The sequence below is a fragment of the Canis lupus genome, chromosome 2 (genome assembly GCF_048164855.1).
Source record: "Canis lupus baileyi chromosome 2, mCanLup2.hap1, whole genome shotgun sequence".
Classification (NCBI taxonomy): Eukaryota; Metazoa; Chordata; class Mammalia; order Carnivora; family Canidae; genus Canis; species Canis lupus.
In genome coordinates, this window is record NC_132839.1 from 28098079 (window position 1) to 28124008 (window position 25930).

General features: G+C 38.8%; 1 protein-coding gene across 3 annotated transcripts; it reads left to right on the forward strand.

Annotated features, from left to right (window-relative positions):
• The first annotated feature begins 5169 nt into the window (after positions 1-5169).
• On the forward strand, positions 5170-25539 carry MTX3 (metaxin 3). Of its 3 annotated transcripts, XR_012015265.1 has the most exons (10): positions 5170-5298; positions 5754-5823; positions 6191-6267; positions 7200-7292; positions 7778-7960; positions 8104-8180; positions 8661-8818; positions 10067-10155; positions 13448-13646; positions 25401-25539. XR_012015265.1 is itself a non-coding variant. In XM_072793637.1 (9 exons), the coding sequence occupies exons 1-9, from the start codon at positions 5218-5220 to the stop codon at positions 13556-13558; spliced, it is 939 nt and encodes a 312-aa protein (XP_072649738.1). In that variant the 5' UTR covers positions 5170-5217; the 3' UTR covers positions 13559-15693. The 3 variants fall into 3 exon arrangements, 2 of the variants coding, with proteins under 2 accessions (XP_072649738.1, XP_072649743.1); XM_072793637.1 differs by lacking the exon at positions 25401-25539 and having other exon boundaries at positions 13448-15693; XM_072793642.1 differs by lacking the exons at positions 10067-10155; positions 25401-25539 and having other exon boundaries at positions 13448-15693.
• The last annotated feature ends 391 nt before the right edge of the window (positions 25540-25930 follow it).

The following is a 25930-nucleotide window of genomic DNA, read 5'->3' on the forward strand; positions in this document are numbered from 1 at the left end:
AGGACTTCAAGCAGAAGCAATTGGTAAAATTTAAACTGATCCTGTTATGCTCTCTGGCTAACTTCATTTTAATTAAAAAAAAAAAAGTTGAACATTTAAAGAATAATTGAAAGGACACCTAATATTAGCCTGTCTATGGCTCTCACTTGATTTGTCTCCTTCACACTAATTTATTTATTTTTCCTTCATACTAATTTAAATATGACCTTTGCAACTGTCAGCAATGCTTCCATTTTTTTAAAGTTTGTTTGTTTCTTTATTTATTTATTTATGAGAGACAGAGTGTGTGTACACACAAGTGGGGGAGGGGGACAGGGAAGGATGGATAGAGGGGGAGGGCGAGAAGAGGGAAAGAATCCCAAGCAAACTCTGAGCTGAGTACAGAGGCTGATGCTGGGCTCTATCTCAAGACCCTGAGATCATGACCTGAGCCAAAACCAAGAGTTGGTCACTTAACCGACTGAGCCATCCAAGTGCCCCTCCATTCATTTATTATTAACTTCTCAGTACATCCTCTAAATTTTTCTCTTTCTTTTTGAAGCCCCAATCTCTCTCTCAGACTATTTGTTTTCTAATGTACAGAGAAATTTGAAGGTAACTGGTTTAGGCTAACTCAGTGTCCCATGCTCTCCTTGAATCTTCCTTTGGTGTCAGAGAGAAAGCCTCTCTCATTTTCAATGCCAGCTCCACTGCTCATGCTCCTGATTGCAGCCTTTCAACTCCTTAGCATAATTCTGAGAACCCTAGGAATAGGATACTAGACATTTTTCTCTCTGACATCTTCAGACTTTTGCTCAGTAGTGGCCAGTTTTGTCTTCATATGTATGTAGATTCACTTTGTCATCTCCTTCAAAACATTGATCTTAAGTTTTCTGCTCCTGTTCCATTCCTTTCCTTCCTTTATCTGCCATATGCCTGAGGATCTTATAATTGTCCTTTTTCCAAATACCACGTCCTTCAGCAATGTCTTGCAATTTGATTTCTCACATGCTCAGTACAAGGGTGCCAGGTGATTTTCTTCTAATAATATTCACCAGCATCTCCTCACTTCATTTTCCACAACATTTTGCTTCACTTAATACAACTGATGGGTTCATAAAACCCTTCCTCCTATGGTGGCCACTCACCTTCCATCCATGACTATGTGCATCCGTTAATAATCGTATTCAGACTTTTACTCTTCTTTTTTACTTTCTCAAAACTGTATATCTCCATGCCATCCAATATCACCAATTCTGATTCCCAAGTGAGTCAATCAACACTCTACCTGATAAGTTTCCAGCTTATTATCAAATTCATCATCCATTTATTTAAGATTCTTTGCCATAGTCATTCTCATCTCTATGACTTGACTAATGTAGCATAACCCATGTGGAATCCCTTCCCTGTGCCAATCTAAATCCAATGCAACCATCCTTCCTGCAAAGTCAGCTAAAGTCCCACCTCTTCCATTAGGCCTTTGCCAAGCAGTGCAATACACTAAAGTCCTTGGTCTAAAACCACATTAGGCTTGTGGTCTACTTGACAAAATTGTATTCCTAATTACTTCTCATTACCTCAAGTATGTAGGCTAGGCCTTGTCAACTATCCCTCTGAAATCATGAACAATGAACATTGTGAACATACGTTTTCATTCTCTGATAGCCTAGCAATGTGTGCTGGGCATACAGAAGTTGCTTAAGGAACTTATTTAATAGCCTGATACTAAAAAAAAAAATATATTATTGAAACAGGTAATGATAGTGCTATCATGGCATTGATAACTTCACTTTGAGTAAAACTAGGATTTTTACTTATTTATTTTCAATTTTTAAAATTTGACACAGAGAGAGCTAGAGAGAGAGAGCACAAGCAAGGAGTGGCAGAGAGAGGGAGAAGCAAGCTTTCTGCTGGGCAGGGAACCCAATGCAGGGCTCAATCCTGGGACCCTAGGATCATGACCTGAGCTGAAGGCAGACATTTAACCAGCTGAGCCACCCAGGCACCCCAAAACTAGGATTTTTAATGGACTGCTTAGAAGGCTACCAGCAGTATGACATAGTGGTTAAGAGTATGAGCCCAGATGGCCTAGGTTTGAATCCTGCTTTTACCATCTACTGGCTAGGTGAGCTTGGGAAGGTTAATTAACATCTTTGTACCTTAATTTCTCTCTCTGAAAACAGTTGAACATAACAGTACGTACCTAATGGAGCATTATGAAGATAAAATGAATTTTGTCAGATACATAAAATAATTTCTGGCATGTAGAAATTGCTCCATGAATGTTAACTATTATTAAATGCTTATTATATGACATAGCATAACAGTACCTCAGAGGTAAAAGAACTCTCTCTTCATAAGTGAATGAGTTGAGGAATAAATGTAAAATGGTTACCTCATGGTCTTATGGTTAATTAGAGGCAAAATCAGAAACTAACTCTTCTGATTTCTGTAGAGTATTTGCTTTTCCTCTGAAAGGATTTTACATCTGAATGTAGAACTAAATTACTGAAGTTTAGAGTTGAAAGGGACCTTCAAGCATCTTTAATTCAACTTTCTCACAAATAATCATACTAAGTGATCACTAAGGCTTTTATCTTTGTTGACAGCACCATTTCACAGATTCTTAATCACCCAGACAAAAAGATCCTACTAGAACTTGCACCATGGCTTTCAAGTTAGGAAATACATGAGGGATAGAAATTGATGCCAAAATCAGGCCCCCTGACTTCACATGACTGTCACTAGATGAGGCCATTTTTAGTGTCCATCTTTTGAAAAATAATATTTCTTTTTCAGGGAAAACATTGTCTGGAATACTCATTAAAAAGCTGTGATTCAAGTCATCCCACACATGTGTGAATGTTTTGCAGATAATATGCTTCCTGGTAGGAATCTGAAATTATGATTTTGATGAACTCTGAACAACACACTTTAGCAGCCAGAAAAAGGCACAGGGGCCAACTACCCATACCAGGCATAATTCCTGAAGGTTTCAACTTTCTGTGTGGTTCTCTGGAACAACATTCAGCCTGGTTGTGCAATCAGCAGCACTGGGGTTTTAAAATTCAATCTAGCAAATACAGACTCTCGGGAGGAATTGCAAAAATAAAAGATTGGTATTAAATAGACACAAATAAACCTGTGTGTAAGGATTCTCATCAGATGCAATGGCATGCTATTTTCTGTCTCAATTCAGAAGTGTTAAGAGGAGAGATTTAATTTCTCTTTAATGCAAATGAAATTGTTATATGTAACAGCAGCAATAAGGGAGAAGGCTGAACTAACTACATTATGTGTCCACAAAAAAATGTTCATCCGTTACCCACCCCTCCCCACCCTGCAAATAAGACTCAGGTAATCCATATTCTCTGTGTATGATTATTTTAAATATTTTATTTATTTGCATATGCACGAGAGAGCACGTGGGGAGGGGGAGGGAGAAGGACAAGCAGACTCTGCACTGAGTGCAGAGCCCAATGTGGGGCTCTCGATATGGGACTTGATCTCATGACCCTGAGATCATGACCTGAGCCAAAACCAAGAGTTAGATGCTTTACTGACTGAGCCACACATGTGTCCCAAGCTGTATATGATTATTTTAAATGCCTGATTGCAGTATACAGACTCCGAGCTTTATGGCTTAGGATTTTAACCCTCAAAACAGGGAGGTCTGATTTTTTTTACCTGAAAGTTGAATTACCTTCTTTACATTGAAGACTGAACAGAGAGCTTCCACTGCTCCTGGACAGGATGCATCATTCCTGGTTTGTGGTTCCATAATATTTTATTTGCACCTCTAACTTTATTCAGGATAATCTGATTTCTAAACTCCGGAGCATAGAGTTCATGTCTTACTTATCTCTGTCCTCTCAGAGCCTTACAGTGTTTTGGATACAGTAGCTGCTCAATGAAGGTCTTAACATTTGGTTTCAATGGCACATATATTAATTTCCCATTTATAAAGTATTATTAACACATTCCTACCATTGATATACTTTATCCTTCCCATTTCTGAGAACTCTTGCCTTTGAAACATGAAAAAAAAAAAAGACTTTAGCGTATCGATGCTATAATTTACCTAGGGAGTGCCTTGCAAGTATTTGTTGAATTGTAATTTTATGAAAATTTGCAGAGGAGGTTTCTTTCGAGTTTACTGTTGTTTAAGGGGTCCAACTACCCCATAAAGGAAAGGAAAGAACTCAGAGAAATGACTGGGAGGCTGTCCCAGAAAGACTGCTGCACCTTGTAGAGGACGGACCCAGCACCCAAGTCCTAGTTCCAGCCTCCTGTAAGCACAATGGGATCGTGGCATTCTGAAGGCCTGTTTTTCCTCCTCGACAGTTTCTCTGAGAAACTGTCAGTGTGATGTTCAAAAAAAAACCCATTTGGTTCTTGCCCACAGATTCAGCTCGGCTATATGATCTGCAGAACCCAGCAGAAAATGAAATGGTGGCTCAGCCTTGAGCATCTGCCTTTGGCTCAGATGGTGATCCCGGGGTCCTGGGATCAAGTTTCACATCAGGTTCCCCTGCAGGGAGCCTGCTTCTCCCTCGGCCTGTGTCTCTGCCTCTCTCTGTGTGTCTCATGAATAAATAAAATTTAGAAAGAAAGAAAATGAAAATGGAAGGCCCCTTGTTTGAAAGTTAAGAATTTCGAGACAGTGGCCCCAGAACATCCAGGCAATTCTGGGTCCTTGTAAGACAACTCATCTCTCCCTTTGTCATGATTTTTTTTTTTAATTTTTATTTATTTATGATAGTCACAGAGAGAGAGAGAGAGAGAGAGAGAGGCAGAGACACAGGCAGAGGGAGAAGCAGGCTCCATGCACCGGGAGCCCGATGTGGGATTCGCCCTGGGCCAAAGGCAGGCGCCAAACCGCTGCGCCACCCAGGGATCCCCTTTGTCATGATTTTAAACACGACGATCTGGGGTATTCTGCAAACGGGTTTTGCAAATTTGCAAACGGGATTTTGCAAATCAGGCCCCAGGCAGTGATGCTCGGAGGCTCTGGGGCACGTCGGGCATCCACTAAAACACGTGAGGACTGCCCGGCGGGTCCAGCTCAAGGGCGGGGGCTCGTAAGCACGGGTCCCAGCCGGTCCCAAGCGGGGCCCTAACCTCGGCCCCTCCACTGCGCAAAGGTGCTCGCCCCGCCCTCGCCCCGCCCCGTGGTTCAACGTGCCGGAAATTGAACCGCTAAGTGCTTCCGGTGGTGCAAAGGTCGGCCCCGGCAAGATGGCGGCCCCCTTGGAGCTCAGTTGCTGGGGAGGTGGCTGGGGGCTCCCATCGGTGCACAGCGAGTCCCTGGTGGTGATGGTGAGGCCTCCCGGCGGGCCAGGGCGCAGGAAAGAGGGGCGGGGCCCGAGGCGCGAGGCCGGCCGGGCGGCGGTCCCCTGCGGCGCTGCAGGGCCGAGCCCGGCCGGGGCACCTCTCGCCGCGCTCTGCGGGCTCCTTCCCGTGGAGCCCCAGCCTGGCCTGTGAGCCCGCCGACGCCCGGCGGGAGAGCCCGAGCTTCCCCGCTTGGCCCCGAGTCTCCTCGGCCATGCACAGCTCTCGGGGCGGTGCGCGCGCGCTCTGCACCCCCAGACCTTTGGGGGGCCAGGTGCCCGAAGGCTGCGTGGCGGGCGCGCGTCCTCGGCAGGACCTGTGGAGGGACCCAGCCCGCGGGTCCGGCCTCTCGGCCGTGGGGCCGCCGGGCTGTAAAATAAAGCTGCTCTGCACGTTGGCACCGCGCGCTCAGTCTAAATGTTCTATTGCAAACTTTGTTTCAGGCTTACGCCAAATTTTCTGGCGCACCCTTGAAAGTCAGTGTCGTAGATAACACCTGGAGAGGTTCGAGAGGTACAGTGTGAACGTTTCATACACCTTGGGCTCTGTTAAATGACCCCCGCCCCCGCCCTTGGAGCCAGGAGGCACGTGGCTGTGCAGTGCAGTACCTTGGGCTTTTCATTTCTTCTTACCACGGCCCTGGCTGTGTGTTGCTTGTGGTTTGCCCATTCGGGGTAATACTTTACAGGCCCGATCAATGGGAATTATGAGAAATGCCAGTGTTCTCCAGAGCTGCTCTGTGAAATTGCAAAAAAAACTAGGATGAGCTTGCTCATTCTTCCCCCCTCCAAGTGTGCAACTGATACAGTTTTCTAGGGGATCAGAATCTCTTCGGAGGAAATAGAAACATTTCCTTGTATGTAAACTTCTTGATTTATAGGGGATGTACCAATTTTGACGACTGAAGACAACATTGTTTCTCAGCCTGCAAAAATATTAAACTTTTTAAGGAAACAGGTGGGTGGTTCCTTTTTAACATGTTCCTTGCATGTTACTTAAAAAAAAAAAAAAACCAAATATTCTAAAGTTTGGGGTTTTTTTTTTCTTTAATTCTTTTTTTTTTTTACCAACTCAGTAGATAATTGGAGATACTTCGGGTTTCATATAAAAATAGACTTGAGAATTATTGCTCTGAATCATGAGTTATATTATGATTTGAAAGTCCTATAATGAGGTATACTCAATTTATATTTTCATGTACTTTTTTGGATTTTATTGAAATCGAGACATGCAGATTCAATGAAGCCATCTTCACTATTCACTCATTGATGTGATTGTCAATTTAGTCACAAAGCTGTTGTGCACCTTCTGCTACATATGCCATCTGAGTTCCACCAACTAGCAGCTATCTTATTTTTAAAGAACTCTCAAAGGGAGAGTTGCAATCAGATATTTCATTAAGTAATGTATTTAAGTTGCATGAGCATGTAAAGATTTGTATGATGTATCCATAATATTTAAACATGTAAAGACTTTTATAAATACCAAAGTTATGGGTTTTGTTAATACTTTCTTAAAAAAATAAATCCTATGTCAGCAAATTTTAGAATTTTTCTAAATTGGAAGGTTTTTTTTTCTTTCTTTTTCCATGGGAAGAAATGCAAACAACTAGAACTTCTTGCTTATTGTTAAAAATAATAGCTTGTGTTTATTAATTTTGTACTTTATGCCATGCAATAAACTAAACTAGGTCATAATCACTGAATTATAGCAGTTAACCAAAGCGTAATACTTACTGACCTTTGTGTGTGAAGTTGTGCTAAGAACTGTATTTGCATTAAGCAGCATTTGTCACTGAGTTTGTATTTATTGTTCTGCCTTTTAATGTCATTTTTCCGTTTTTGAGGAAGAATAAGAATCTTGTTTTTTGGTTTTATATTTTTTAATAGAAATATAATGCTGATTATGAACTCTCAGCAAAGCAGGGGGCAGATACACTGGCTTACATTGCTCTCCTCGAAGAGAAGCTTCTTCCTGCAGTGGTGAGTATTGGTATTGTAGTGACCTACTAAAAATACACCTAGTTCTATTTAGAAGCAACGTAATGAAAAAGGTTCAAGAGCGGAAATTGCATTTATGTATTAACCTTGATTCGTTTATGTTACTGTGAAACTGGATTCTATTAGTCATTCAACTAAGACATGAAACAATGAATGCATTTTGGAAATAAAAATTATTTGTGGAAGATGGAGTTGTTTGTTCCCGTGTATAACTATCATTCATTCATTCAGCAAGTAATTATTGAGTGCATATGTGCCAGGCCTTGTATGGGTGCCTGGGATATAGCAATCAACAAATCCATGTGTTTAAAATCTTGTTTTGTTCTTGAGTCATTCTAATTGGGAAAGTTGTATGAAGCCACTTTAGAAAAAGCTTTCACACTGGATGACTTCTTGAAATAAAAGAACATGCTTATAGTGGTGGTGGGTTTGTTTCTTGGTTTGTAGTTGTTTTGTTTGCTTTGCAGCTTCACACATTCTGGGTTGAGAGTGACAATTACTTTACTGTGACAAAGCCATGGTTTGCTTCACGAATTCCTTTTCCCTTGAGTTTGATCCTGCCTGGAAGGATGTCTAAGGGAGCACTGAATAGAATTATCCTGACCAGAGGAGAGCCTCCCCTCTACCACCTCCGAGAAGTGGAAGCTCAGGTATGGTTGGGATTACTTTCAAAGCAAGGGGCCTCCGGAGGAGGGACAAGAGAGAGAACAGAGATGAACATACCTAGATGCCTGCCTAACAGGAGTTCTAGAGTATCCTTCCTACTTTTGAGTTGTCATTTCATCCTTATTAGATATACAGAGATGCCAAGGAGTGCCTAAATCTTCTATCAAACAGATTGGGAACATCTCAGTTTTTCTTTGGAGATTCGTGAGTGCATGCCCTTAAAAACCATTTTGATGTTTTGTATGCATATAATCCATGAGCAGTTATTTAAAGTAAGTCCTCTTGCCCCCCACCCCCCTTTATGAGTTTTTTACTTAAAAGATTTAATAGATTACTATAGTAAACTTTTTCTGTGCATGCTAATCAGGTAGTGACTCAATATGCTACATATGTGAATTTAAAATATCTTAAGGCTATTCCCACCCTGTTTCCTACCTCTGTGCAACAATCGTGAGTAAAAATGAATCTTTAATTTATAACGTTTCTTCAAATAAAAGAAATGGTTAGGGTATCTTAAAAACTAATCAATAAAGCCCTCATTACATCATTTTCATAAGCTAAAACGTGTAGTAAATCTTTTAAAAGGCTGTATTATATAGTCCAGAATTGCCAAATGTATGAGAAAAAATATTTTTAAGTTAATATTTTCTTTGTGTTTTAAGAAAATCCTTAATTTATTTTTAGGCCATCTACCTTGGATGCCTATGTGTTTGGTTTCCTTGCACCTCTTTATAAAGTACGCTTTCCTAAAGTTCAGTTACAAGAACATTTGAAACAGCTGTCCAACCTGTGCCGTTTTTGTGACGACATCCTAAACAGTTATTTTAGGCTTAGTGTTGGAGGTAAGGTGGCTTCTCTTCAGCTAATCTGTGTTTGCATAGAATATCTGCATATTCTCCTCAGGATGTATAAGCATAATTCATGACTTATTGAAGAAGCTTGTATATTGTCTTTAAATGTTGAATTATAGCACTTGAAAAAGTTGCGTTTTTCCATTTTATTCCCGTGTGTTAGTTCCATGTTAAACAGAGAAATAGATACTTACCTTTTGTCTGTTCTTCAAGCTTTTATACATTTCTTGCCTCTTGTTCTTTAAATTTTGCCCCTTTGAAGTGGATCATTTTCTTCTAAAGTTAACCACAGGTATTTATTGAGTACCTGTTGAAAGGTAGCATTTATCCTAATGCAAATGGGCAGTTATTTTAAATGTTGCTTCTAGCATTTTCTTGTGTGAACAGAAATCAGCAGCAGACTGATTTGGGTGAGGTACACTCTCACGATTCCACTACTTGAAAACTGATTGCATCAGACTGGAGGTATTGTAAATAGAGGGTACCTGTCACTTAGGATGTGATTCCTTGGGAGTGTGGGGCCTTGTGCTTAAGTGATTGGGATACAAAATTTGTATTGGGAGAATTGGCAGAAATTGTCCTTTTAAGAAAAACAGTCACAAGGATAACTGGCTTAGGGACAGTTTATTTTTCATTGTGGGTGATGTGTTTTATACAGAGGTAGGGGTTAGCAATTTGAGAGTCATGAAACGAACTTCCAACCTTGTTACTCTGGAGTAGTGATTAGCAAACATAGCTAGAGGACAAATATGGACTCCTGGGTCCTATGCCAGATTTACTGAAATAGAATCTCATAGGGACAGAGCCCAGGAATCTGTATTTTTTGAGTCCCTCCAAATACTGTGGGTGCCTGGTTGATAGTTGTTTGGGAGTCGCTGCCTTAGAAAGCTATCCCAATCGGTTATGACTAAAGGCCTATTTGGTATGGGTGGGGAAAAGATACAACTCAGATTCGAGAAGGAAATGAGAACTGCTGTGCTCTTTTACTAATTACTTTGGCTAGCTGCATAACACTTGGCTTCTACTTCTACTGAATAGACAAATTTAATCCTTTTGTTTAGGGTTTGGTTTTGGAGCATTACTATCCCTCTTAACTTTGCCTTTGAACCCAGAATGGTTTTTCTCTTTGCCTAATTTTGTTTTTGGAGGGCGGCCTACTTGGGAGGGTTCTTTCAGTCTGAATAGCTTTAAAGACTTTCAAAATTTTCTGTCTCTCTGATTTCTGTCCTGGCTTCTTAGGCATCTCTCCTGCTGGACAAGAAATGGTAGACGCAAATCTGCAGAAACTCACACAACTTGTAAATAAGGAATCCAACTTGATTGAAAAGGTCAAGTTTATTTCAATCATTTTTTTCTAGTAGTTTAGTATTTTCCTTTCTAAAATTAATATCATAACTTTAACTTTACCCTCTTAGTTTTTTTTTTACCCTCTTAGTTTAAGAGTTTATTTTTTCATAAATCTGCTCAAATATACATTTACTGCAGTTGTACATAGTATAGTGTTTTGAAGCCAGTAGTGGCCTGATTACTTTCTCTTTTTTAAAAGATTTTATTTATTAATTTTGAGAGAGAGAGAGAGAAGCAGTGGGAAGGGCAGAGGGAGAGGGAGAAGCAGACTCCCCGCTGATCAGGGAGCCTGATGCGTGGCTCCATATAGGGACTCCGGGATCATGACCCGAGCCAAAAGCAGATGCTTAACCAACTGAGGCACCCAGGCTGGGATCAGGCAAGGCCTGATTGCTTTGATAATGGTATTGGGTTTACTTTTACCACATAATTAGTATTTTTCAAATTAAGAGACCCAGGAGCCTGGCCTAAAAAAAAAAAACAAAAAAACACTCTTTGCTTTTCTGTTTCTGTCTCTCTGTCTCTGAAGGTTAATGTTTCTTGAGATCGTAAGCACCTGTGCTTGTCCTTTCTTTCTTTTTTTTTTTTTTGTCCTTTCTTATTAATGGCACTTGTAATGTCTTTTTCTTTCTTCTACGTAAACTTTTATTTTTTTCCTCCTTTCGTTCCTTCTCTAAATGTTGCCTACAGTTTTTCATCATTGTGGATATTTTGCCACTTTAGGGTTGTTCATTTGGTAAGAGAGAGAGATACTGAAGAAGTGGGTAGGGGAGACGGCCAGTAATGGAAATTTCAAAAGTGAGTCTAATTGGAAAAATACAAGAGAGTTACACATTTTCCCCCCAAGTGTCTGATAAACTTGTTTTTTTTTTTCTTATACCAGTGAATGATACTTCATTTTTTCACTAACCAATGAGTCAAAGTGGCCTAATAACACTAGCTCGCAGTTTCTGAGGTCTGAGTAACCAGCAGTGTGTTGTATGAGCTTTATGATTTGTCTCGTTGAATCCTCACAGCAGGTCTACATACTGCAGCTACTCTATCAGCCCTATTTTACAGATGAGGATACTAAAGCTTCGAGAGTAGTGTATGTCACCTCCCCAAGGTCATTCAGCTGGCTAGCAGCAGAGAGGGAATTTGAACCCTGGAAATTGGATTCCAGCGTGGGCTTTGCAGTTAGCTGCAAATGAATGAAATACATGAGATTCTGTATCCAGTACTAGTAGCACTACTAGCCAGGAAACCTCTGCCACTCTCTGGAATGGCCATTCTCTTTCTTGTTATAGTATTTCATGTGTTGTTAGAACGTGAGAAGTGAGTACGGCTGAGCATAAAACTGTAAAAGACCAGTACTAAAGTTGATGTGGGCTGGCTGAGCACCAAGTGTGTCTTTTTAGCCCAACTTAGTCAGTCCCACGAGAGGAAATATATTGTGTTTTTTTGTTTTTGGTTTTGTTTTTTAGATTTTATTTATTCATCACACACACACACACACACACACACACAGAGAGAGAGAGAGAGAGAGAGAGGCAGAGACACAGACAGAGGGAGCAGAAGGCTCCATGCAGGGAGCCCGAAGTGGGGACTCGATCCCGGGTCTCCAGGATCACGCCCTGGGCCGAAGGCGGGTGCTAAACCTCTGAGCCACCTAGGGATCCCCTATATTGAGTATTAAATGTGTGTAGTAGAAGATAATACATATTGTGTTAGACACCTAACTGCTAGATGAAGGCCATGCAATAGAATTTTCATTTTCTACATGTGGCAAATTCATGACAGACATGTAAAGGGAGCCAGGAAATACCTACTGGTGCAGAAAGGGAACCTAAGAGGCCCTGTCACCACTTTGTACACTTCATTCTCATATCATCATCAACATATGAAAGTTTCCTAACTCTGTCAGGTACTCCTTCTCACCCCTGTTTCATATCTGCTCTTCAGTATGGTTCAGTGTTAGCTATAAGACGTTAGAGCAACAAGTCCTATTGGCTACTATAGTTAACCATTTGGACAAAAGATCTAGAGCTTAAAAAAGGAGTAATGTTGGAGGAACTTAGTTCTTGCAAGAAAAAAACATGACAACACTATTCAAGTAGTTCACTGGGAATACCTTTTTCCATTGGAAAATTAAGTTAATTTTTTATTCCCTTTGCTTTCCTATAAGTTCCATGTACCTCTGCTGAGACACTTCTTCTGTGCTTTATAAGAGCATCTGGAGAAGATACGGGAGAGTTTTGCTCTGCACATGCTCATAACACTAGAAAAGCCTGCTTATCAAGTGGGTAATCAGATGCTGTCTGCTGTCAGGTTTGGGATCCTTGGTGGAAGCTGCTTTCCAGTCTTCTGAAGTTGAGCTGATAATGAGCTCAACACTAGGCCTTGAACTTTCACTCTATTTTGGGGCCCCTGCTTAAAGGTAGCTTTCTAAGGTCTGACTCAGTTCTAAATAATCCCACTCCTAGTGTTTCCAGGGATGCTGATGTCCTGCTAAGGGCAAGTCTGAAACTCTTGGACATTTTCTCAATATGCTCCATAGTACTTTGTTTCTCTAGAGCAGACTTAGAACTGATGCGGTTGTTGTAGTATCTCTGGATTGGGTCTAAACAATTTATCCTTCAGTGTATCTCTTCTCCTGGCTTCCCATGGTCTAAATACTTGCAACCTGAAAGAGCTGGGTTTTTTGAGGGGAGTACAGGTCTTTTTCACTGAGACACTGAGGTATAGTTGAAAAAACAATAGTATTGGAATAAGACGACTTGGGCTCTAATTTCAATTCATGATACTAGCTTTGCAACCTAATGCAAATTTCTTAACCTTTCTGAGCTTCGTTTTGCTAATATGTAAAATAGGGAATGATATCTTCCATTTTTTTCTTCACAGTTGTGTTGGGAAGATCAAGGGAGATATTAGATATGAACATAATTTGTAAACTGGGAAGCTCAGTGTGTCAGAAGTATTGCTTTTTCACTTATTATTGGAAGACCTCTTAAGTTATGACATGGTTGGGTTCAATAGAATATTCATTTTATGGAGTTGTTATAATTTATGATGGCATCAAAGGTGAGCAGTATTGCTTTTATACATATACTGAGTTAGCTGGTATTTGAGGTACCACATCTTGAGTTCCTGAGAGATTGTAAGGAAAAGGTTCTCAAGCAGTCCTGGAACCCTATGGTTCTGTACTCTTCTAGGCTATAGTTTGGATGGGGAGACCACAGTCCACATAAGTGGTGCCACAGCCATCAGTCAGATTACCTTTTGTACTTTCCACAGATGGATGACAATCTTCGCCAAAGCCCTCAGCTTCCTCCTCGGAAACTGCCGACACTTAAATTGACTCCAGCAGAAGAAGAAAGTAATTCCTTACAACGACTATCACCGTGACAGTCATCATGCTTTGTGTCCAAAGTCCTATGATTGTTGCTGTAATGTCTTACACTACATGTGTGAGAGCAAAAAGAAAATACCACTAGTAGGTATACGGAAGGCTCTAAAAAGAAACTTTCTATGACATCTAGTTTCTCTTAATTAGGAAGCTTGTATTTTAGCTTGGCAATGCACTTTAGATAACATCAAAGTGAATACTAAATGAACTTGGGGAAAAAAGAAAACACACTGTACTGTACATTTAAAAAAAACAAAAACCCTGCCTTAATCTTGGCAGATTTTTGCCTTTAGTTCACGCTGCTGACCAAAAGCTACAATTCTGTTCTGAATGTGCACTCCTATTTATTCCAATTAATTTATTTAGTTTTCATAGAACAGTTTGAATGTCTAATATGTGGCTGTTTGAGGCTTTTTTCTTCTGTTTAGAAATTTGATGCCTATTTTAGACGTTAGGAAAAATGTAATATTCTCATATTCTATTTACTTCAGTAGAAAAGCCTGTATTTAAAAAGCAATGGGGAATGTGCTTTTTAATTATGCTCTCGGAAGTGTAATCTTTTGGGTGATTAGTACCATGTATATATATATGTATGGTACTATCCTATGGTGTGTGTGTGTATATATATATCTGAGAGAGATATATATATTTCAAAGGTGGTCACATATAATATTCATCTGACTATATGCACTTCTGTGTAACATTTGTATTTGCACATGTGTTCGTTATAAGGTTAGCAGGGACTCTTTAGTTTATTGGACCAATGGCAGCTTTAGACCTATATATTTATAGTCCATTTTTAACTCTAGTCCTCTCTTTCTTGGATTAATTTCAGGAGAATTGAGTGTGTTGGTCATCATTATTACGCCAGGCTGTGAAGTCTTACTGAAGTTTGCCCAGTTGTCAGTCACTTCTTGGTTAGATAATGGAATTACCTACTGTGTGCTTGGTCTGAGTTCACCATGCTTGGACCAGTGTTCAGACCAGGGTTCTTTCCTGAGGAGCCTGTCATGTAGTCAGAAGCTTTTATGGCAACTTATCTTTTTCCATATAGTTTAACTACAGTTGAAGGATCTAATGGAATACTCAGAAATAGCAGTAGTTTTTAAAGAATATTTTCTCTCTATTCGTTGCTGAACTGTTAAAGGATTTGCTATGCAGGTGATTTTGCTTATAACAGAATTTCACTTATTTTAGTGGCTGGGGTGCTTCTGTTGTCCTGAAACCACTTCTGGGGTTTTTTAAATATAGAATCATGTTTTTGATTAGTGTCTCAAAAGATTACTATGGTGCTCAGCAAATCTTACCACGTCGTGCAGAAACCCCCATGTTAAGAAAACAGCTTTGTAGTCAAGAGACTCACCTAATTTGAGCTAAGTGGAGCTCAGCTGTGTTTGACCTAAATCCTCCCTATTTGTTCTGTATTTAGGTAGCTGTGTATACAGGAGTCTTTAAGTCATTGTAAATATTTCTTCTTGAAAGTCTTTATTAAATGAGAAACAAGGTAGTCTTCAAAATCTTGTTCATCTGTTTGGATGCATTTAGGGAAAGTAGCTAATGAGTTTCACATTACTTCTGCAACAGGTTTGTATGTTTTGTATTAATTTTCTACTAGATTCCAGCAATCCAAAATCCCTGTGAATATTCCATATTGAAAATCATGACCATAGGACTTTATCGTTCTCTAGATTGATACATATTGGAGAAGGGTGGTTAACACATTAATCAGGCATCTGTTTATGCTTTAGTTAGGGTTGGTCATTTTCAATTATGATTTATAGTAAGCCTTCCAGGAAGCACTTGAAGTGGCTTAAAATTGTCACAGTCATAAAACAGGACAATTAAAATTAGTTTGGGAAAAATTAAAAATAGGGAGAAAGAACTATACCAACCCTAACAGATTCTAAAATCAAACAGTAAGTTTAACTCCCAAGTTTCTCCATGGACACAAATACTGGCTCATGTAAAGTTTTCTGTCAATGAAACTACTAATATCCATGCTAAGAAAAATGTGTTTAAAGTTCTATAAGAATGTGAAGATTGTGTTCTTATGACACAGCATTCAGCCAATAAGCATACTGTAATGTTTCACGTGTTGAAAGTTTAATCAAAAGATAGCATTTTAGAATAACAAGTATTTGTCATTTTTTAGTAGAAAAGACAACTGTAACTATGATTTATTTTCTTTTGGTCATTCCTGCTTCGAATTGCCTCTAGCCTTTTTGGGATAAGCCAACGAGATACCAGGAAGCTATAACTGAGCATAAACCACTCCAGGGATCAGCCATACATATAGGTAGTATAGGAAGCTTTTAGAAAGGAACAACTTTCCAGATTGGGCAGAGAGCTTGTGATCAGTCTATGAGGATATGCTTTGGATAAGTGTGAGTTTGCTGAGATAAATGGTCCACAGTGTTAAACAAAAATACTGGGAGCAACTTTCTTTAGGATGTGATGGTTGAATATGACCAAAGGGACTATATTTGTGTTTATATTTGTTGGTAGTATAGGATTAGAAAATCAGTCAGATAATTCCCATAAGGTAAAGATCCTCCATCAACAGACTACCATCACTTATCCATAAGGCTGGCCTCTTTTTTTTAAACACTGAAGACACTAAAGAGCACTGAGGATAGTCATCCCTTCACAGTATTTTTTTTTCCCCCTGCAAAGGTCAGCACTGAGATTTTCAACTTAGGTATGTTTGTATTATTTGGGGGGGGAGGGCACTAGAGAATTCAAGATTTTTATAATCCAAAGCATCTGGATTCCCATTTGTAATTCCTATTCATTTAACATTGCTAGATATATTAACATGAAGGAATAAGGAAGCTTATTTCAATCACAGCTAAGGTACAACTTTCAGAAGTCTACAAAAATGGAAAAAAACTAGACATCAAAAGAGACAGAAATTGGTAACAGTGATAGAATCTCAGAAAAGCAATTTTTTAAGGTGCTTTCATGTGATAAAAGTGATATTTGAAGTCAGCGGTATGTTTTCGTGGGGCCTCTTCCAAGAATATACATTCACCAGACCTATTAGATTTTTTGAGTTTTCTATAAACTATCAAAAATGTTAACCCTTTAAAATCAAATCATAAATACTTAAAGACAAGAAGCTGAGGGATGGATACATAGTCTGTGTACTATTTTTGCAACTTCTTGTGAGTCTATAATTATTTCAAAATAAAACGGTTTTAAACTGTATGTTTAATAATGCAAACATAGTAATTAGTATTCAGTTCCAGACAAAAACATAATATAAATTAAATATAATTTATTTCCCTCTTAAGTTTAAAGAAAGAAACACCTCAGGTTTGTAACGAATGATTATCTAAAGATCTGTGTTGCCTTATCAGAAAAAAAACAACAACCTAAAACCTTTTCTGGTAAAATATTATATGATTTTGTATTTGTAATAGAATCTTCTTCCTATGGTACCTGGGTTTACTTTTTAGGATAAAATATGTTGAAAAAAATTCTTCTGTGTCTTCATGTGGTGGTAGTTCTTCACTTCACTGTGCTCTAATTACACAATGTGACGAGATGTACACTAGGATTATGTGTTAAAGAAGAAAGTGCAGCATGTGTATGTTTTTTGTTCTAAGCTCATAGGGATTTAGTAATTGACTTTGTCTTGGTTTGGTTATTTATATAATTGAAATCCTGAGCAGAGCCACTAAGTATAATTTGGGTTATTTTTTTTAAGATTTTTTTTTTTTAAGATTTTATTTATTCATAGAGACAGAGAAGGAGGGGCAGAGACACAGGCAGAGGGAGAAGCAGGCTCCATATAGGAAGCCCCATGTGGGACTCCATCCTGGGTCTCCAGGATCACACCCTAGGCTGCAGGCGGCGCTAAACCGCTGTGCCACCGGGGCTGCCCTGTAAGTTTGGTTATGGTCTTTTGTATATGTTGTTGGCATTAAGAATTATCTCTTGCCTTTCTTTCTGTTCAGCTTTGTGGAATTTACATTTGCTTTTCAATGTTTTTGTAGTTTTTAAATAGATTATTAAGAAATTTTTGTTAATTACATGAACTAAAGGTTTATAATCCTGTTACCCTCAAAGGTTTAACAGAAGTGTCATTAGATCTTCAGAATGCACATTTTCACAGAGAGTAAAGATGAGGTTTTGGGCTTTTTTAAGGGCTTGCAAAATATTTTAGCCCCTGTTGGGATGTAGTTAGTGTTTGCTAGGAAGAGCCCAAAATCCTGTTGGGAGGTTATATTGGCTAGGAGCCCAGGTTACCAGCCCTCAAGTTAAAACCACTGTGATTGAGGTGGAGAGGTATTCTCAGAATCAAAAAGCATACAGAAATTATTTGTTCCAGATGAGAGGCCAGTGGTTACTGATGAGAGTTAACATTCTTGAATAATGATATAAGGAAGAGTAACTTCGAGCTGGACATTTGTAGAGAGGGGAGTGTTGTGATAGAAGCATATTCTAGCAAAACAAAGTAGATTCCTTAAAAAAAATTACAGGAGAACAAGTCTTTTTGTATCCTGATTATTATTAATTTGAAATTATACTGTCAGATTTTTTTTAAAACCATCTTTTAGTTCCTTGGAGAAGAAGGTGTGTTTTGGCAGCTTATATTTTTATGTGAATAGAGGGTTCTGTGGCCAAATAAGCTTGGGGAATGCTTGGTTAGACAACGTTAAGTTACTCTAGGCTTTTCTGAACCTTTGTGTGGTTTCAGTCTCTGAGAAGGGACTGTATTGTATACACTATTTCCCTGATTTATTGTATATGTTTTTTTTGTTTTGTTTTTGTTGTATTTTTTGTTTATTTTGTTTTTTTAAAGTAGGTATCTTCTGGGATTTGTATTCTGAGACATATACTTAGGGAAATGCTGCCGTGGAATGTTTTTGCTTGTTTGTGCTAATTGCAAAGGTTTCCTGTTGTTAGGTGCCCCTCTAATGAGTGGTGCTAAAAAATGAGAAGACAGGTTAGGGTTCCCTTGGACTGTGCAGTTGAGAGAGAGGTGGCTGTGGGTTAAAACAAATTGGTTATTTAGGCCCCTGTGAGGCCCCTGGCCAGGCAGTCCCATTTCCCTAGAATCCCAGTTGGCTTGGAACAGCTCTACAGGAATATGACCTGGTGGCTCCAGAGAACTAAGCAGTCCTTAGGCATCTACGAGGCAGAGGGAACCAACTTGGAATTCTAGAATAATTTTCCAAATCATTTTTGGCTGTGCTTTAAAAGTGCCAAAAAGGTGATGAAATCAATAGCATTAGAGTCACATACAAGCTGCTTATTTTATACATATATAAATATACATACATATTTGTGTATATATACACAGTGCTGTAGAAAGTTTACAGTTGCTTTAGTGACAAAGCAAAAGAAATTTAATATTTTCAAGTTCTATTCTAGTACTGAAGACATGTTCTAAACAAGGATTTTATGTTCGTGTGTACATTTTCTAGGATGAGGGTGTACAGTTTTCACTAAATTCTAGTGGTTACTATATCCTAGAAAATTTAAACATCACTAGCCCTCCAAATTTCAGAGGATTAAGTATATTTGATTTCATTTCAAAGTATAAAACCGGATCACTATTCAGGCATAAGGGTGCTCTTTGTTTCTTCTCTACATTGTGTACGGTTGTGTATTTGGAACTTTGCACTTTGGATATATATTTGATAGAAAGCTTGCCTTTGGTTTTTGAGTTGTATAATATTTAGCCATAAGAAAAGCAGTTGGATCTTTATTCTGATTCTTTAGTTTTCCTTGTGCAAATTCAGAGAAATGCCTTTTAATCATTTACTCTATGTATCCCAGATTCTTGGAAATCAAGAAAAATGACTAGAGTTTGCATCAGTCCTCGGCAAGTCATGCACCATAGAGACAGTTGTGCTGGTCACTTGTTCTTTGGGCTGTTGGCTACTTCTCTTGCAATCCTGTGTGTGTTTCTTGGAGAAGGAAGGCTATACCCAGGCTTTTATGTTAAATGCATAAAGATGAGCTTTATTCCTCTTCTGACTCGATGTTTTATTTTGTATAATAAGAAATAACATGTTTCCATTTTTCTATTCATCTTGAAATGGAAATTTGAGGTGTTTGTAATGTAACTGTAGCTTTCTAGAAGATTGACAGAAAAGAAGATTCAAAAATCTATGTGTACACGTATTGGTTTTGTTCTACCAAACCTATCTTTGGTAAATATTTTAAATATCTGTACCAGTGTACAAATACTATAGTTTTATTGTAAAGTAAACATCTTTAAGCCATGTTGGTCGTAATTTAAATATTCTAATCATGCCTAGTGTGAATATATTTTACTCAGAGACTATATATAAATACCCAGAAGTGATAATGATGATCAATGTTGTAAAGAATTTATTCTGATAAGTGAGAAACTGGATATAATATCAAAATAGCTATTTTCACAATAAAATCTCAAATTGCCTGAATGTTTATTAATTTCTAATTTGATGTTATTTATTCCTTGAGATAAATATTTTCATTGGGAAGAATTTTTGAGCGGTGAAAATGGTTCTTCAGTGCTGGGCCTGAACTCAATAGGAGGCTGTTCTTTATAAAATGTTTATTCTTTCTATGATGTGTTAAGATCACCTGTGCTCTTTTTACCGCATGCTGAGGCAGGTTAGAGGCCTGCTCCCTCAGCCTCTGGTATGCCAGTGACTCAGACAGCTCACACAGTGTTTCAGGGCTACAGTTAACTCATCATCCCTTTGGCCCAATAAGTTTCTTTTAAATTTTCCCTCTTGCCCACCTAGACAGTCCAGTGATGTTCCATTTAACATTGAATGGAAGACACACACTGAAAAATGCAGTTTTAGTGAGGGGCTGGGATGTGTTTGAGGGGGAAGATATTAATGTTTTTTTTGCTGCTCCCCCCCTTTTAAAAATGGGGTAGGATATATGGGCATAGAGAATCCTTTTAGAACTTTAGTCAAGTAAGGACAGCTTCCTTGAGGGAGTAAGTGTCTTTGTTAGTAGAATCAATTTTTTTTTTAACTGAGTCTAACTTACATCTAGTAAAATGCATTGATCTTCCACATAGAGCTATCAGGTATGTGTTTCTCTCACATGACAAGCTGGCCACATCACTGTTGATACTTCTATCCCCAAAGAACACACATCTTAACTGCATATGAACTTTAGGTTCTAGGTGAAAGGTTCCTGGGTAGATTGTGGTGGTTAGTAACAATCACCTGCTTTCTGTAAGAGAGCAGGAAAGAAGAGTCGCTACTGTGGACTAATGGAATTCTTCTGAGGAAAGACAACTATTTGGAGTTATAAAGCTGAGAACCACACAGCAAAGAACTCCAGAAATTTTGCTTCCTAATTGCTCAGCTCAGAGGTTTGACTTTGGTCTGGGGTGGTTTCAGGTGCTCAAAAACTCCTGGATGACCATTCGGCATGATGCTCTTCAGTGGATGATAGGCTATGACATAAACCCTGCTCTCTTTTTCCTTTGCCACGAATAGCAGCTACTGGTAGGAATCGTTTATGTTTTGCCATATTGGGATCATGTCCTAAGTGAATCTCCACGGGAGAAACACTGAGATAAAGGGGAACCAGGAAGATCACTGAGTGTGGCAAAATATGATTGAGATGAGCATATATGCCAACAAGAAGGAAAGTGCTGCGGAGGAATAGGAGGATTTGTCTTAAAGCAAAAGCAAATTGTAATTAAGTTCCTAGGTGTAGAGCAGGGAAAAATTAGTCCCTTCTTGGTCCAACAAGAGCTTTGGGAGAAAGAATGAGAAACCAGGCTTCATTTCTCCAGGTACATTAGTCAGCCTCCTGGAATGCATGAGACATCTGTGATGAAGACATGGAGACAGCTGCGCATCATCAAAGACATTTCTAATTTCAAACGCAGCCAACTTGAGCCTCCAAAAGTTGTATTTTTCCAAGTGAGACAGAGGCTATTCTATTTATCTTATTTTTTGAGTAAGCAAGTGAAAACAGTAGGAAGAATTTAACATTTATAAATACAATGAAGGATGGGTTCCTCAGATCCTACTTTGGGAAGGGTGGTTCTTTTAAGAATTCACGTTTTGAAAAAAATGAAATCTTTTGGTATAGAAGCAAGTATGGCATTGTCTAAAAATCACAATTAAGACCAGATTTATGTTAAATGCACGATGCTAACTGACTTATCTGAAGACCCTCTGTTCCCATTATGTGGCCCAGTTTTCTCCAGGAGAAAACTTTTCATTTAGTGACCATGATTGTACAGTGTTTGTATTCCCTGTAACAGCCAATTCACAGGGTGACTACTGCTGAAACAGGTCAATAGGTTTAGTCAATAGGTTTAGAAAAAGGTGTGAAGGGATATAGTAGATGTAGAAATTAGGAGGGAAAAGAACCCAAGAGAAAGGGACTCTACATATGATATCCCAGGGGCTCTGGGGATGAAGCTGAATGGAATGTAGGAAGACAATGGATGTTAGCTTTAGAAAGCCCAGCTTACAAATTCGAACTCCAATAAAAAAATTAAAAATAAATAAATAAAACAAAACAAAAGCCCAGCTTAACACAGTACACCACTTGGTGATGTTGAGCAAGTTTTTCGATTCTGAGTCTGCACTGCAATGCAGGGGAATAACTGGATCTGAGTCTATGTATGAACAGTTTTATGTGTTTGATTTTTTCAAAAACTATTGAAATTTAAAGCTACCCAAAAAAGCCCCCACCTCTTAGGAATAGCCTCTGTTAACATATTGATATCTGTTTTTCCAGTCTTTTGTTTTCTATACACACATATATACAATCCTGAATATCTTGGAATCCCATAGTATGGACTATTCTGTAATATGCTTTCTCATTTAATATTCAGGAAATCTTGTATATTACATATTCCACATGATTTTTAAAGGCTATGTGCAATTTCATTGTATGGATGTAGCACTGTTTGTCTCATTCCATAGCAATGGACATTAAGGTAACTTCCTCTTTGGTAGTCCTTGTTATATATTATCAAATTGTTTCTCAGGAAGACTGCAAGCTTCATCTATGCAGCCCTGTGTAGGGGAGCCTGCATTACTGCATGATTCTCTCAGCTTTCACCACGTGAGAGGTAAAAAAAAAAAAATAGCCTGTTTATTTACTTAGTATGTATTCCTTTGTAACTAGTAAGGTTGAGCATTTCCCCATGTGTCCATAGTCCATTTGTACTTCTCCTGGAAGTAGTCTATTCATCCTCTGCATAAAAGGCAAATTATTTAACTTCTCAGAAGCCCTGTTTTCTTAGCTGTAAGATGGGGTTTCCATGTGGTCTAAATGGGATAACACGTTGCACATCCAGAATATGGCAGTTGCTCAACAGTATTATTTCCTTTCATGTTCTTTCCTGGATTAAGAGCTCCTGGAGGATGGAGACTCTTTTCTTTATTGTATCTTAGCACAGTGCTTGGAGCATAGAAGGAGCTCAGAAAGTTTTTGAGGAAGGAAGAATAGAATTTGAAAACATTTTGAGTATATCAGGAAAAGGAGTGAGAGAAGTTGAAGCCAAGATCCAGTGAATCAGCAGTGAGAAAACTGGTGGGTTCCTCAGAAGCTTACTATTAAAATGGAAGAATTTAAATTTTATTCTTAAATCTCTACTAAGAATCAATTCCTTGTAGACTGACATGGCTAAAGGACACTAAATACCTATATCCGAGGCCATAAGTAGCCTTGAAAAGTTGACTGATTTTTTTTTTTCTTGTAAGCAAAAAGAGATTTTAAGTAGGCTAGGAAAGATGACTAAAGGAATTAATAATTTTATATACAGTGAATAGTGAATTTTAAAAAGGATTAATCCTAATTTTCACATACTAGATTCTCCTAGACTAGGAGTAAATGCAGTAATAATGTAATCATATTTTAGACTGGTTATAAGTAAAAGTAACTCAGAGTGGTGGTGCCTCAAATGGAAGGAAGAGATTGGTGTTAGGTCCTGTTTTATTCAACATGTCCTGTGACTGGGGGGAGAAGGAGTCAGTGGTTTGCTAATGAGATTTGCAGATGGCTTTAAATTGAGAGGTATTGTAAACAGCAGGAATGACAGAGAAATGATACAAAAGGAGCTGGAAAGGTTAGGAACATAGACAGGAAATCAAATGATTCAGGCTGTAGTAATGCAAGCCAATCTGACATGTGGGGCCAAATAAGAGGAAATACAGATACGCTGTGAGAGAGACAAACATGGAAAATAGTCATCTCAAAGGAGGTTGGGAGGTGGTACTGGAGGAGAACAAGAGAGGTAGGCAGCAGGAACCAATGGCTATTGAATGCCTATTATGTGCCCTAAACTATGATTTGGTATTTTCTGTGTTGACTCCTTCCTTACACCCACCCACCTTCCCTCCCTCCCTATTCTGTTACCCCATGCTCAGATACTCGGTGTGCATCACCGTAAGTGTACTCTTCATCGCCTTTATCTGTGTCACCCATCCCCCACCCACCACCCCTCTGGCAATCACCCGCTGTTCTCTGAATTTATGAGTCTGTTTTTTGGTTTGTCTCTCTTTTTCTTTGTTTATTCATTTGTTTTGTTTCCTAAATTCCACATGAGTGAAATCACATGGTATTTGTCTTTCTCTGTCTGACTTAGTTCACTTAGCATTATACCCTCTAGGTCTATCCATGTTGCAAAAGGCAAGATCTCATTTTTTTTCAATGGCTGAGTAATATTTTGTGTATGTGTATATATATATATATATATATATATATATATATATATATATATATATATTCATTTTTGGATGGGCACTTGGGTTGTTTCCATAATTTGACTATTGTAAATACTGCTGCAATAAACATAGGGGAGCATGTATCTTCAAATTAGTGCCTTTGTTTCTTTCTTTTTTTTTTTTTTTATTTATTTATAATAGTCACACAGAGAGAGAGAGAGAGAGAGAGAGAGGCAGAGAAACAGGCAGAGGGAGAAGCAGGCTCCATGCACCGGGAGCCCGACGTGGGATTCGATCCCGGTTCTCCAGGATCGTGCCCTGGGCCAAAGGCAGGCGCTAAACCGCTGCGCCACCACCCAGGGTTCCCAGTGCCTTTGTTTCCTTTGGAAATGCTAATTGGTATAGCCACTAGCATTTCTCAAAAAATTATGGAAAAAAATATGGAAGTTCCTCAAAAAATTTTAAAAAATAGAATTACCATGTGATCCAGTAATTCCACTACTGGGTACCCCAAGAAAATGAAAACATGAATGTGTTGATTTCTTTTTGACCAAGATTAAGCAATTCAGTGCTTGCATGAGAAAAAGAGTTTTTGAGGATTAATTATGCACAAAAGCTCAGTACTTAAACAAAAACTCAGCCTAATTGGTTGATCCCAATGATTGTTAGTGTTACCAGTATTGGAGAGCACTGTGGAAGTGGCCTGGAATCTCCAAAAAAGCTTTGGTAGGAAAGGTCAGTATCGAGATTCCTACCCCAGGCATTTCTTATTCAGTGGGTATTTCTGAGAATTCTTGGCAGTTTTCTCCAGGCTATCCTAGTTGCCAGCAGCATGATGGAGGTACCACAAAACCTTTGGTGAGTTAGCACAGGAGTCTAGCTTGGGCAAAAATAAGATGTGTGTCTCACAGTGGCTACCCCATGAGGTAGTCTGTTCCTATCGGCCATGCCCCTCTGCATCTCTCTCCCAGTACTCTATTAACATATAGCTCTCAGCTCAGCCCTTTGCTTGGATCTCCTGTTATTCCTTATCCTTCTCTCTTTTTGTAAAAATCTAGGAACTATTTATATTTCTTCTAGGTGTCAATAAACTAAAACAGATTTATTGGTGGTATTGGCTTAATTTAGGAATCTCCCCCCACCCTTTTTTTTTTTTTAATGGAGCTGCTACTTCTCATTTTTTCAGTTACAAGGACTTGAGGAATTGGGTCACAGTGAGGATCCCATGGAGATGAGGAGAAAGAACCAAAATATTCCAGGGAAGACAAACCTTAATAAACCTTCAATGTATTCATCTACATCCTGAGGACAAGACCAGAACACAGCGCAAAGTATATGTTGAAGGTGTGAGCTGGAAAGGAAAGATGTCCAGGACATATTCATTTTTTTAGTCAACAAGTATTTACTGAGTGCCTCCTTTGTTCCAGACACTCTTCTTGGTACTGATGATATACCAGTGAATGCAACACTGCCCTTGTGTTACCTACATTCTAGCAGAGGAGACAATTAACAAGGAGCTCAATGAATAAGCAGATTGCATAATATAATAGAGAGTGACACGTGCTATGGAAAATGAAAAAAAGTAAAGCAAGACAAAGAGGCTAGGAGTGTTGGGCTTGGGGGCACATGATGGTATTAAATATGTCAGGGTAGGCTTCATTGTGAAGATGACATCTGAATAAAGACTTGAAAGAAGTGTTGGGTTCGCCTTCCAGA